Here is a 14,660-nt window from a genome sequence, read left to right as displayed (position 1 = left end):
TTTGGGAGGATATGGGCATCTCAGAGGGACGAAGGGGGTCTAAATTATTCTGACAAATAGATTGGTGGACAATTTCGGAAATTTCTGTCCAATTGCTGACCTATGTTTTTGTATCGCATTAAGATGTATTATTTCAATAATCATCCACTGGAAATACCCATATACAGAGTTTACAATGAAACAATATATAAATAAAGAAATTATTCTCCGAAATATAATTCTCCCTAGATCATTCCCAAGCTCCAAGATTAATTTTAGTTTGAGTAAAGAACAAATGAATTTACTATATACACCGAAAATTATGTGTTGAAAAATTTACAGTACACGGTACGTTCGGAAAGTATTGGGTCCTTCCAAACAAAAATTTTATTACCTTGATTGTGATGGCACATTACAAGGGATTCACAATCTTGCTAACAGTCTCATAACAATGGTAAAAATGTTACGATATATACAGGGTGTTAGGTAACTCCACCGACAAACTTTTGGAGGCTGTTCCTTATACAAAATGAAAGAAAAAAATTCTCATAAATATGGGTCGAAAACCGTCTCCTTTCGGAGTTATGAACTACCGAATATTTCGACATATCACGTTTCAAAACATCCTGGCTTAGAAACTACAGTGCCTATCCCAAGCGGTTTAAGGAATTACACAGAAACTGCTATACGCTCTATCTAAATATCCAAGTTTCAAAAGTCACCGGTACCAGCGAAACGAACGCACCATTAGTACTTAAAGAAGTATCCCTATACTCCAACTTCCTTTTCACAGTTCCTTTCACCGATAAAGAAAGATGGTAAAACATGGATATTTCGATAGAGAATATACTAGTTCCTGTGTAATTCCTTAAACCGCTTGGGATAGGTCCTATAGTTTCTAAGTTAGGGAGTTTTGAAAAATGATTTTTCGAATTTTCAATGGATCATAACTCTAAAAGGAGGCATTTTTCGGCCCATGTTTATTAGAACTTTTTTCTTTCATTTCGTATATGGAATCGCCTCCCAAAGTTTGTCGGTGGAGTTACCTACCAACCTGTATATATATATATTTAAATTGCTTTAAAATTAAGGTGCGTCTTATAGTCCGTAAAATACGGTAAGTCTTCCTATTTCATTCTTTGCTTCAAATAGAATTTCTGAATCAATAATTGAATTTGTTGTGTTACTTGTAAATGTCTCAACAGCCCCGAAAACGGGAATTCTCGTTTTAGCATCTCTGAGATGTTCCTTGATCCGTACTTTTCTTTTGAATCCTCCCTTTTTTTTCGTGATTATACTATATAATCACCAAGACAACTGCGCGTTATCTCGTATATTCCTGATTTTTCATTGGATTTTTCATTCATTTTTCGGTGTAGTGCCTCTTTAATTAGGTGATATTCCTTTCCAACGATTTTTTTTTTGGGGGGGGAGAGGGTAATGCTGTGCGACAACCATACTGCGTAAAAATCCCATTTAATGCAATTTTCTTGAGACATATAGGTCTATGGTTTCAGATTCAGGTCGGTCTGAACGTGTATTTATTTCAACCTGATTCTACCAATCCAATAACCTGGAAACAGGATATCCACTGATTTTACAAAGTTTTAACATGTAATCCATCTCTTTATTTAAGTCAGCTTCGATTGAGGCAATTCTTATAGCCCGAAGAAAAAGGTTTTTTTATTTGTATATTCACTTTGGTGATTGATAAATGTTAGGATTTATAATGTATATACGTGCAGTAGGTTTATGGTGGACGCTGGTAACAAACTTGTTATTGTGTCTTTCAAGTTTTACGTCCAAGTAGGTAAGCCTACCATTCTTTTCGTGTTCCACGGTAAACTTGAAGTAACTGTATTTGATTGAGTTTACTTATAAAGATAAAGATGCGACTTTTTTTAAACAGAGAAAGTACATAATTGACATATGTATAGTACCGCACAGAACCTAGTTCTTGCTTTTAAGGATCTTACTTTATAGTCATTCTTGGCTACTTGTTTTTCCTTGGTGAAAAAAGCTCTAGCCGAATGCCATGAATTACACACGATTTTTAGGAATCACAATTATATGTTCAATTTGCTTCAGTTTGACTGAACACAGTAAACTTTTTTGTCTGTATATAGTGTGCCTAGGCATAATCCAGCCCTTCCGTATATATTTTTCCATAATCTCTTCGTTGAATGCAACCACGCAATTTGATGGATTAAAGTGTTCCAGTTTCTCAATCGCACTAGAGAAAACGATAATGGTTCCACGAATCCAACTGTAGTTTTCTACATTTTTTTAGGACGCTTATAGGTAAGCTTTTAATTATGACTTAACCCTTTCGAACCCAGGCGGCCAAAGTGGCACACAAGTGTGTCACTTTTTTAATCTGCTCCTGTGTGGACACTAATTAAGATATCGGGATATTTTTTTGGTCAAATATGGTTGGACCATAGTTAATCATATTAGTTTCTTTTTCTTCTGGGTGTCGAATTTCCTTCTCAAATTTCAGCCCAAAGTAAAAAATTCGAGACTTTTCGATTTTTTTTCTGTATCTTCCTTCGTTGTAAAGAGATTTTCTTAAGACTTGTCAGGTAGATACCTCGGATGGATACCTAATTGTTGATATCAAGTGGACCGGTCCGCGCGCAGTGTTGCCAGCTAGGGAAATTGAATTTTCCCTAAATTTGGACAAAAAATTCGAAATGTTTGATTAATCCGTAGATATATGTCCAAGCGCAAGCCAGTCGAACATTGGTCCTTACTGAAAAGCGAGTACAGATCGTTACAATGGGGTAATTAGAGTGCGCACGAATAATTCGTATTTAGGTTCTAACCTTTGATTTGTCTACTTTTTCCCTACTTTATTGTTTACCGTAATTATTTTTTTTTTGTAATTAGAAGCTGAGTTTCTTAAATATCGCCATGATACTTTTAGGATATATTAGTGGTGTATTAGTGTTTATTTTAAGACAGTTTTTGTCTGTCTGGTAGCAGTGTTGCAAGCTACAGAAAATTTTAATTCCCGACTTCAGGGAAATTTTGGACAAATCCCCTTTTTTGTCTCTATTTCCCTCTTGTTGGCTACATTCGAACAAACGTAACACTGTCTGAACACCTCGTCCTTAGCTTACACAACGCACCATAAAAAGTTTCAGTAGGATAATTAGGGGAAGTACAGTTGAGGTTTATAATAAACTATGTTCTATAAATGATAAGAAAATGGTGAATTTCTGAGGAAGAATGATTTTTTTTTATTTCATGCTTACTTTGTTAGATATTGTCATGATACTTGTAGGATATATTAGTAAGATACCAACGTTTATTTGCAGATGGTCTGCGTCTGTCTGGTGGCAGTGTTTTCAGCCAAAAAGTAATTCCCGATTTTAGGTAAAAGTTCGAAAAGGATCCCTTTTTATCCCCTCTATTATTCCTTTTTGCTGGTTACATTGGGGCGAACATACAACTATGTGAAAGCCTCCTCTTTGAGCTACAGAACGCACTATAAAAAGCTTCAATAGGATAATTAGGGGAGCTGTAGCCCCGGCATATCTGTTGATTTTTGCTTCTAAGGCGTAAAAAAATGTCAAAATTTCATGTGCATGATGGCAGACAATTTTTTCTTTCTCCCTTTGATGGTAGCCAGCGACTTCAGGTTTTTACTGTACCTGGTTAACACACCAAAGAATTTTTTTTAGATAACTTGAATCCATATGGTAATAGTGGTACCAGCCAGAAAATATCTTAAAATTCTGTTACGGAATTTTTTGTAAATTTTTAACCCTACATTTCCCTCAATAATTTCCTTTCCGTTGGCAACACTGCTATGTAACTTACACCAAAAAATAACCATAATCCTCTTCTAAAAAACAAAGCCTTAACCATAGGGTAAATCGGGTAATAGTTTTTGAGCAACTAAGTCACTAACTGAAAGTGTAGGAAACGCCAAAAATGATCTGAGTCCGAGAGGGTTAACTTATTCAGGCTATGGTTTAAGAGAACCGAAAGATCAACGCCACAGTAAAAAAAAAAAAAATGCTACTGGATCTCATCATGTGCCACGCAATTTAGTCAGGATAGTTTTTACTAATTTCGCTAAGATCCTGGTTATATTATTACTTTTTACTCGATGTAAAGATCTTTTTTCCAAAGTTCTATCTTACCTAAAACTCTTTTTCCGTGTCTTCCGGACCAGAACTCCAAATAGCATGCGATAACGTGTGCTGTCCACTTAAGTAGGCTCAATATTATTTGTATCATATTCTGTGATATAATATTGTGAAATTGACCATTGTGTAACTCTACCTATAACGCCGTTCGATCGTCTATTTTTTGCATCTTGTTTGATGAAGAAAATGACACATATAATCAAAACATTAACACTTTATTCTCTAATAATATAATTTGCAATAAACCAGAAATTTCTCTACTTCATCTTGAAAATACTTATTTTCTGAAATTTTGTAATTACTAACTATAAAAGTATAATTACATGCAATAAGTTACAAGTCATTAGCTGGTAGCTATCACAGTTTATCTTACTTTATCACTTTTGCATCAGAGTTCATCTTCTCAACGTTACGCTTCTACGTTCAGTTTTTTAAGATTACCACTTAGGGGTTTACGATTAAAACCCCTTCACATTGGTAATATTTGTCTCGAACCCATAAAATCAGCAAAAACTAAAGCAATAAGAAAAAAAGAATACAATTTACATTTGTAACATTCACAATATACTCTGTATATTTAAGTTCTGATCTGTCTTAATATAAGAAACAGCGAAAGAAATGCTACTACTTATTTAACAAAAAAGATTTACCCGAAGACATACTTTCCTTACAACATGATAATGTCGTCGTACAGTCGTACAGTTAATTTAACGTTGAATACACTTCCATTTAATACGTGGAAAAAATAGCTAGTCGGAAGGCGCTATAAATCAAAATCTTCCAAACAGATAAATTTTGGAATCTTAATCATGTATTTTTTTAACACTTATTTCTCCTTTACGGTGTTCCTTTACTCTGCTAACACTTAAGAAGTTGCTTTTCGAAACAAATATTATCACCAATTATTTTCACTTTATTTATTGACTGATTGATAAACGAAACTGTTTTTGTAATTTATTTTCATTTTATTGAGGATACAGTGCGTCAGACAGGGCATTTCTGTCGTATATGGCCTACCAACGTTATGTAATACATGCACCTTCTGTGTGTAGGCTCCATAGGCAACTCCGCTTATTTTTATCACTTCCTCTATATTGATATTATCACTTTCAACACTAATTATCTTGCGATATTCCATGTTATGAAGTGGTTTTTATCTGTAATGCTAATTGAACAAAGGAATTCAATTAACTCTTTCGATATTACTTTTTTTCTCCTCAAAGTATCGCTCCAAAGGAAAATAGTAATTATGAATATATTCAGGCAAACATGTTATACATTGGATTTTTACGCTCATAGCTGTGAGTATTGCCACGAAAAAAGACTTATTTTGGGGTAGGATGTTTGGGAATGAGTTGAATATGAAATACATTTAAAGAAAGAATATATATATATATATATATATATATATATATATATATATATATATATATTCTCATTGGTGATTAAGAACTATCTGCTGCCACAACACATGTACACCTTAAATCTGTTCTTCTTCTGCTATTGGTGACAATGGTGTAAAAGTCAATGATGTTATTCCAACTTTCGGCCCACATCGGAACTTAATTTTGATTCCTCTGTCTTTCTGTGATTTTTTTTTTTTTTTTTTTTTATGACTTCCGTTTTATTGATATTGTGCCATGTGTTTTTCAGGTGTCTTAAAAAACCCAATATTGGGGAATGGTTGTGTTTATCGTATTCCGAATACATTCTTTCACTCCTAGTTTGTACCTTTCCGTTATGCCTATAAGGTCTTGGCATGTACATTATACTTCACCAGCATATACAGAATGCACCGGAATGTTAGTGAGAAACTTATTTTATAATATGCTTTCCCCACGTTCTATGGTACACTAATATTGTGTTTAAATTGTTTTTTTTTTTTTTTTCGTAATTTGTTTAAAATTAAATGAAATAAAGACTTTCCTATCTATTTTGTAGTGCCATAACTTGGTTTCATATTATAGGTTTTGAGTGCTGTTTTAATCAGATGTAACCAGATTTTTACACAGTCAGAGTTTTATAACCATTTCTCTTCCGAATGTTTTGGTTTCAGTTGTTTTGTCGTTATCATTGGAACAGAAAATTGAGGCATCGTAAGAAAAACTTTTGCAAATCTTAACTTTTGTTTTGGTTTAAGTGTAACAAAAATTACATTTATGTATTGGGTACCTGCTATATCTTTGGGATAAACCTTAGTGTGGATATGAAAGTTAAACTGTTGTACATAAGTTCTAACTGAGTATCTTGCTTACATGAAAATAGGTACCTTCCACAGAATGGTAGTGTTTTGTGTATTGTAATTATGAAGATATTAAAAATTAGGTTTTGAAGATCCACTACTGTATTTGGTCAGAATGGTGATGAGAGGTTTAACATAGCTACCAATCAGTCTGTTAATTTTGTTAGAAAACTGAAAGCAAGAGGCTAATATTTACTTTATTTCAAATATTGGATTTTTAACATTTTATTTTATTTGTTAATAAAACTAGTACAATCTACAGCCAATACGACAATTAAGGTGTAAAGGAAAGAAGACGACCAAGTGAGCTTTGGAGTTTATTCATAAGATTGACCTCAAACGCCTTACATTATCAAACTACTTATCAGTTTAGTATGGAATCTCAAGCACACAAGCACGATCAGAAGTCTAAAGCACATGTGCTAATCATTCGACTACGATAGACTCATAATGATACTATTCTTTATAATACGGAGAGTGCTGCAAAATGTATAAGACGAGCAGTTAATTTTTTTTTCTTTCTTTGTTCTATACTAGCGTTCCTTCAGTTCGTAAAGAAAGTTCGCAATGGTGTAAATTTAGACCAGTAAACTTTAATGTCTATTTCCTTCCTTAGAATATACGAACTAGCTTACATGATCTGAGGTTCAGATGCTGTAGCTTATACAAATTGCTAAATTTTGCACTGGAGTTTGAATTTCATATACTGTTTCTGGTTTCTCTTGCGATACATTTTTTTTTTTCTAGAATATTCGTCAGTGATCTGGAAGCACCTCATCCGAATGAAGTTTCCATTTTGTTTCCATACTGTTTCTAGTTACACTTGTGATACTTTTTATTTTTTATTTATTTATTTATTTTTTAAGACTATCCTTCAGCGATTTGAAAGCACTTTCTTATCCGAAAGAAGTAATGTTCATAAAAAAAAAAAAAAAAAAAAAAAGATGAGTATGCAATATATGAAACGTGGCAAAAAGAATGAGAGAAGGAAGATGTGTTGAAACAATTAAAAGAAATAGCTCTCAATTAATACTTAAGCAAAGACGATCGCGGACGAAAACTGAGATAGGCACAATTGTTAAACTTAAGTAACTTAGGTTGCTTCGATTCGATAGAATTAACTAAAGTCAATTATTACGTTAAAATAATTAAAAATGCATAGCAATTCATACGCATACGTATATAATGAATTCACATAGACAGATAAGTAGGAAAATTAACTGAAACACACATCAGACCTTCTAGGGTAATGATACACTCACGAATTCTAACAGTCATCCTACTTTTTAGGTTTATGTGATTCCTGAATACCATTTGCACTTCCAAGCTGTCGACACTTCCCTCCAATCTTGGTCACGGAGGATGAAAACAAGAGATAGAAAAGTAAAAACATTAGGAGAAATTAAAAGGACTGGAATTACCAGGGTAGAGCAATGCAGCCATGGATTATACGTCAAATGATGGACACATGGATTACGATATGGCGGGATTAATTTGTGCACTCGTTTGTTCTTTGATGGAAGGTTACCAACTCATGTTGGCATGCCAATGTTACGTAAATTTTGTAAGTACTGCTTCCCATTCATCACTTTCCATTCCCTGTCTACATTTAACTTTGGTTTCTTTAAACGAATAAATACATTTTCAAAAAAAAAAAAAAAAAAATATTTCTACTTCATATTTAGCACCACATGAAACTCTTGAATCTCCTAATGAGTTTCTTTTAAATGTTTCGACAAAATTTTCACTTCAGCATCTCTTACATGTGACTCAACACATTTTGAGGTTTCTTTTAACTATCACGGCAACTACATTTTACTTCGTAGATACCTGATTTCTCGTGAGGATCTGTGTGATGACTTCTAAATTGAATGATGTAATCGTTTTTTCGTCATTTGTTCGGGCGGCATTTTTTCAAATTGTTTTCTTTCCTTTTTTTTTTTTTTTTTAAAGCCCCTGGAGAGTGGTTCGGAATTCAAGATCATTAAGAGTTACGAGTGGTTTGAAAAAGCAACTTGAGTGGTATAGAATTCATATATTTTTATACCTAGGTACATGTAACGTAACATAAATATGAAACATCGTCAATCACATAAAAAAAAAAAAACTTATCTCTAAGACGAAGATTTATTTGGCATTTCCATCCTTAAGATAGAGTAACACAACACATGAAATTTTTCTCTTAAATGCCTACAAGTAATAAAAATGATATATATATATATATATATATATATATATATATATATATATATATATATATATATATATATATATATATATATATATATATATATATATATATATACCTAGTTATATCATAAATACTGTCACAAAGTTTGGAGTGGCGGTGTAGGCATCCGGAGTGGAGTGCTGCCATCTGTGTATAAAGCAGAACACTAGGGGCGATTACGAAAATCGTGTAGCAGTGATTGCACTACACAAGGTCGGGAAGACAGCAGGTGAGATTTTCAACCTCCTAAAACCCCTACAAATCAGCAAGAGATTCGTGTATCGCGCATACAGCGATACACCGAGACTGGAACGGCAGCTGACCGCGCAAGGAGTGGCAGACCACGAACGGTACGAACCCCACAGGTCCATAGAGCAGTCGAAGCAAGAATTCGAAGAAATCCTGCTCGAACACAAAATGTGATGACTGCTGAAATGAACATCAGCAGAAATTCCATGTCTCGTGTGCTCAGGAGTGACCTACATCTACGGACGGACTGGTCACTTTCTGACCCAAACAATGTCGCAGAGGGTCCTTAAATCAAAGAGATTGTTGCGACGTTACGCCAACAATCTGCACAGAAAGATTCTGTTCACTGACGAAAAGGTGTTCACAATTGAGTTGGCCTACAACGCCCAAAATGACCCTGTGGATGCCACGTCATCTACTGCAGCTGCTGAGGCAGCTCCAAGGGTTCAGAGGGAACATCATTCTGCCTCAGTGATGGTTTGGTGGAGAGTGAGCTACTCAGGCACAACCCAGCTGCATTTTTGAGAACAAGGTATTAAAGCATATGTCAAGGTGTACCAGGACACAGCCCTAACACCTATAGTGAAACCACTGTCTGCTACCATGTTCCCTGGAGAAAGGTGAGACCTTCCAGCAGGATTCCGCTCTAGGCCACAAAGCGAAAACAACCCAGGAGTGGCTGGCACGAAACATCCCTGACTTTATTTCTACCGCTGATTGACCCTCTAGCAGCCCGGACCTTAACCCGTTGGACTACAAACTTTGGGCAGACCTTCAGGCAAAGGTCTGCCAAAAACGGCATATATATTGAAACAACTTTTGATGCGTCGCACTAACAATAAGTTCAATATTTCACATTTTACATGCTTCCACACTTCGATTGCACTATGAAGAGGGAAGAAGGCTAATAACTCCTTTTAGTTATCTTCTTGGAATAATTCAGAAGTTGACGTTTAACACTATACTACGTAACAATGGTTGCATAATGGATAATATTTCTTAAAATAATCTCCAAGGTTTTTGAATAATAGTATTCTATATTTGCAATATAGAAAAATTCTTTTAAACACTATAATGCTCAATGATATCCTTCCTATATTAATATTTGTACTGTGAAAGAAAGAGCTAACTTGGTCCATGCGATGAGGTTTCGGAGAGCATTACGGGTAGAAAGTGATTTCTCACAGTTTGGTCTGTACGTTGTTCTCCAAACTGCGAAAGTCCCATAAGGTTGACAGGAGTTTTCTTTAAATACTCGGGGTAATGAAATGAAATTACGTATATGGAAAATTCGTAGCCCAACCCAGAAGGAGTGCAGATAAAATTATGAAATTACACAGTTTTAAAGACCATACGTCTCTGTATGTACAAATTAAATTTTCATATTAATAATTAAATTCTTATTATGTTTTATGGCCCCTGATCATTTGTGCTCAACCAGCGAATTTCATGGGGGAACATCGAGATGAGAGGTCATCAAATTTTTGTTTCAGCAAGGAAAGTCATCGAAGCAAATTGATGAGGAAATCAGTGAAACACTACGGGACTCTCCTCCGTTATATGCAATGATGAAGAAGTAGGTGGCACATCCTAAACGTGGTGATTTCTCAATAAATAATGCCCCATGTGCAGCATGATCAAAAAACAGTGACTGTCTCCAAAATCGTGGATAAAATTCATATTTTTGAAAATCGCAGAATCTCAGATTGTAACAGGGGTTGTGGGCATTTCTCAGGAACGCGTTAGTAACATAATTGATAACGACTTTGAGCATGTGCAAGCTCTAGGCAAAATTGGTTCCAAAAATTTGTTAACAGATCAAAAGCATGGAAGATTCAGAGCATTAAGAGAAAGCATCTCTCATTTTGACCGCAATGTCGATCAATTTCTGTCACGATTAGTAATCACGGATGAAATATAATTATACAACTACGATCCTGAAATGAAACAACAGGCGGCACTCAAGTTTCCCTTACCGTAAGAAGTTCAAGAGACAGAAGTCGACTGAGAGAGTGTTTGCAACATTCCTCTCGGATAAGGATGAAGTCGTACTCACAGAATATCTGCCCAAGAGTCAAATTTTTTCTGGATTACTCACAGAACTGAAAGACAAATTGAAAAGAGGAATTTTGTTCCCTCAGGATAATGCTTCTGTCCATCGAGCACTGCGAACCTATATCTAAGATCTAAGATTTTAATGTCTAGATCATCCTCATTATTCCTCAGATCTAAAATGAAATGAAATGAAATATGCAAGTGAATGATAATGGAAGTGGTGGAATGAGAAGGTGGGAGTACCCTGAGAAAACCCAAGGACATGATGTTGCCCACCACAAACTTACTTGGCCAAGGAACGAACCAGGGATCCCGCGGATTAGATTTACCACTGAGCCATTGTGCCCTTTCCTCAGATCTAGCTCTGTCAGACTATTACTTTTTTCCCCCAAACTCAGTTACTTGAAAATACACCATTTTGGATCTGATAAGGAGGTAATTTACTTCCACGGAGCAGTGGTGGGAGTAACAGTCTTCTGATTTTCTTTATAAAAAAAAATAATAAAAAAAAATAAAAAAAATGGACTGCAAAAAGTGGAGCACCGTGCAAGGTTGTGTATTGAACTTTGGGGAGAGTATGTAGAAGATGTATTAAATTTTATCATTCCACGTGCACTCATTCTGGATTAGGCAACGAAGTTTTCAGTAGTCCCTCGTAGGAACTGTTTTAAGATATTTAGTCTTGGAACTCCGATTCTGTTATCAGTTAATTGTATTTCGTGAGATGATACCTTGCCGTTTTTCTCATATATTTTAAAATGTCTCCAACTCAATATGCAGAATTGATTAAGCAATCACTAAATGTTAATAGACAATTTATAGAAGAATGATACAATCCAAATAATGCTGAATAATGCCTGTCCATCTCTAATACATCTGGTACAATGCAAAAAATAGGACTGCAATAAAGAAAATCTTAGTTCTACAAGCAACGACGAACTAAAGGGATCTGATTTTTTACAAATGTTCAATTAGCACAAAGAAAGATTTTCCGATATTATACGTAAAAAGAACATGTATTAACATATGTCTTTCGAACGTAAACGATAAATAAAATATATTGAAAATGCGTTTTCTTTAAGTTCCTTCGAATGGTTGAGATCAAAATTACGTATGAACCGCAGAGCAGTTACAATGTTTCTCTAGTAACATTCAAGGCATATATTTTTAATTTGCAATGTAGCTACAAGCATATTTATTACGTTTGTTGCTCGTAAGATACTTTCGATTATTTAAATGTTAAGAAAGCACAAGAAAATAAAACTGTATTATATTGAGCCTTAAGTTCAATTTGCAGAGAAGGAACTGACGCTGAAGTTCCGCAACTGTTAATATACAGTTACTTAAGTGTCAATTACAATTATGAGTTCTCTTTAGCATGACTATTCACAATCTGAGATAGAGAGATGATTATTTAAGACACTGTGAATGATTATTGAAGGAAGATTTGGAGATTCCAATCGAAAGGTCTCAGAAAATGCAAATGATTATTATTATTTTATAGTATCATTGATATTACACTAAATCTCACCAGCTGAGAGATAAATTAGGATTTTTTTATATCTAATTTTCTACAAGTTCAAATTCGACGCATACAGAAACAGACAAAGCACAATTTTGTCGAGAATAATAGCTCTGCCTTCCGAACCCGAAGTGGTCAATGTTACCTTGGCAATATGCTCGAAATAGAGTCATACTTATACTCAGCAAGGGGTTTAACACTATTTAGCTATCTCATATTCTAATAGCTAAAATTATCTACGATTTTAAACTACAATTTACCTGTGCTAAATCCACGTCCCCGTCTGGCCGTACCAAAGTTGCATCACCTATCATAGTAGGATTTAAGGCATTGAGTGTGATCTGAAAATCATCTCGCGGAATCAATTGATTGCAACCTAAACATATAACTTCGTAAATAGTTCCATGAAGTTCAATAATTTTACTGCTACCAGCTTTCTGATGAAGTCTATCTACATTTTGCGTCACTATACACTGTACTTTTCCGTTTGCTTCCCATTGGCTTAATATCTTGTGTGTTATGTTAGGTTGAAACGAGGAAAATCGAGGCCACCCAATGTAGCTTCTTGCCCAGTATCTTTTCCTTGCATTAACGTTTTTCATGAACTCCTGGAATTGAATGGGACGATTAGAACCCCGAGCATAAAGACCAACGCCTTCAGATCTGTAATCAGGAATTCCACTTTCCGTCGAAATTCCAGCTCCAGTAATTACCAGAAGTTTCGAAGATAAAGCAACATAGTCATTTAATAGTTCTATATCACATAACTGTGCTGGCTTGTGCACTGGTACAAAATTGGTAGAAGTGGCAAAATTGTGCTTTAGGTAACTTGTAAAGATGTTGAGCATTTGTGAATTTATGTTCGTGCAACTAGCTAAAATCTTCATTTGTCTTCAGCACGTGTTGTGCAGAAAGTCTGAAAAATAAATGCAAACTATTAAGAAAGTAGTGATTATCAAATTCTTCGAATAACTACTTTAATTTGCACATTAATGGATAAAGTTCGCTCTGCAGACTATGAGGACTATATTTCTCTTTAGGGTTTCTTTCGATTCAAATGCTGGAAATTATTAAGATTGTAATATAATAAGAAAGGAAGAGTACGGTGGGCATATCATTTAATTATTTCAGTCTTCTTACTTTTGAAATGAATCACTATTCATGACATAGTCTAGAGCTATTATTGAAATATTTATTTGTGAATATCTGTTATAGAGTCATTCCATGAAAAATCTCCTAACGTACTGTGCTTCAATGTCTCAGATTCTCTTCAAAAAATTTTCATACATTAATACCAATGAAATTATGTTAAATTAATTTTTTCCGATTTTTTGGATGAGAAATGGGTCGGGGAGAAATTTTTGAAAAATGTGAATTTTACTTCAATATCACTTTTTGGCACTTAGCATCATGGAACTAAATTACCATAACTTCCTTATTTTTGAAGTTAGTGGGCTCATCCAGGTGTTACATGAAAGCTTAATTTTTGCTCTTTCAGTAGATTCTAATAACCTTGCAAAAGGTTACACTGTCACACATTAATGGACATAAAAAGCAAATTTTAGAGTTTTTAAAAAATTGTGCCATTGCTCAAAAATTACAACTATGAAACTTTTGAAAGTTTTTAAATAGAATTATCATATGACACTGACTGTGCCATAAAAGCAAAATAAAAAAATATTTTGAACAACCCTCGTGTCATTCTATCATTAAAAGTTTCTTTCTTTTCCATTCTCGTCAAAACAGTGTGGATAAAACTCTTCGGGACGTTCCCGATGGGACCAAAACAAAATAGTACTTCAAAGCAAGTTTTCCGGTGTTTTAATTATTATAAAACTATAATAGAAGAACAGAAGGTTATAATTAATCGTATCCCAATTAATCAATACGCTTAAAACAGTGAAAAGTGAATGAATGTTTATTTCCTCTGTTAATAGCATAATACCTCAGCCTTCCTCACCACCGTTGTGTACTGTGCAGTTGGCGGAGAATAAAAAAGTAAAGGAGGGAAGAAAACAATAACAGTGCAAAACTTAGATTAAAACAAAAAAATGTAGTTTAATCTTGAAGCGCCATTAATTCGCGCTTTGCTCCAAGCAATATAGTTGGTTTCGTTATTACAAAAATACAGTGAAAATAAGTTGTTAATATTAATAATCATATATATAGTTAACCTGCAAAAAGCAAATAATCTTTAGCAAAAACGTACTAATAGTGGCTCAAGGA

General features: G+C 34.4%; 1 protein-coding gene across 3 annotated transcripts in view; it reads right to left on the bottom strand.

The window, feature by feature from the left end:
• The window catches only part of Sirt4 (Sirtuin 4), a 42,442-nt gene that overhangs the window by 14,883 nt on the left and 12,899 nt on the right, over nucleotides 1-14,660 (bottom strand). For all 3 annotated transcript variants that reach the window (XM_081768696.1, XM_081768697.1, XM_081768698.1), the window contains exon 2: nucleotides 12,695-13,350. In XM_081768696.1, coding sequence (XP_081624822.1) covers nucleotides 12,695-13,321 — 627 coding nt within the window. In that variant the 5' untranslated portion in view covers nucleotides 13,322-13,350. The remainder of the gene's footprint in view (nucleotides 1-12,694; nucleotides 13,351-14,660) is intronic.

This window comes from Thermobia domestica, chromosome 8, assembly GCF_964235325.1.
Source record: "Thermobia domestica chromosome 8, izTheDome1.hap1.1, whole genome shotgun sequence".
NCBI classification, from domain to species: Eukaryota; Metazoa; Arthropoda; class Insecta; order Zygentoma; family Lepismatidae; genus Thermobia; species Thermobia domestica.
The sequence above is the reverse complement of the archived record's forward strand: the minus strand, read 5'-3'. Positions and strand labels throughout refer to the sequence as shown.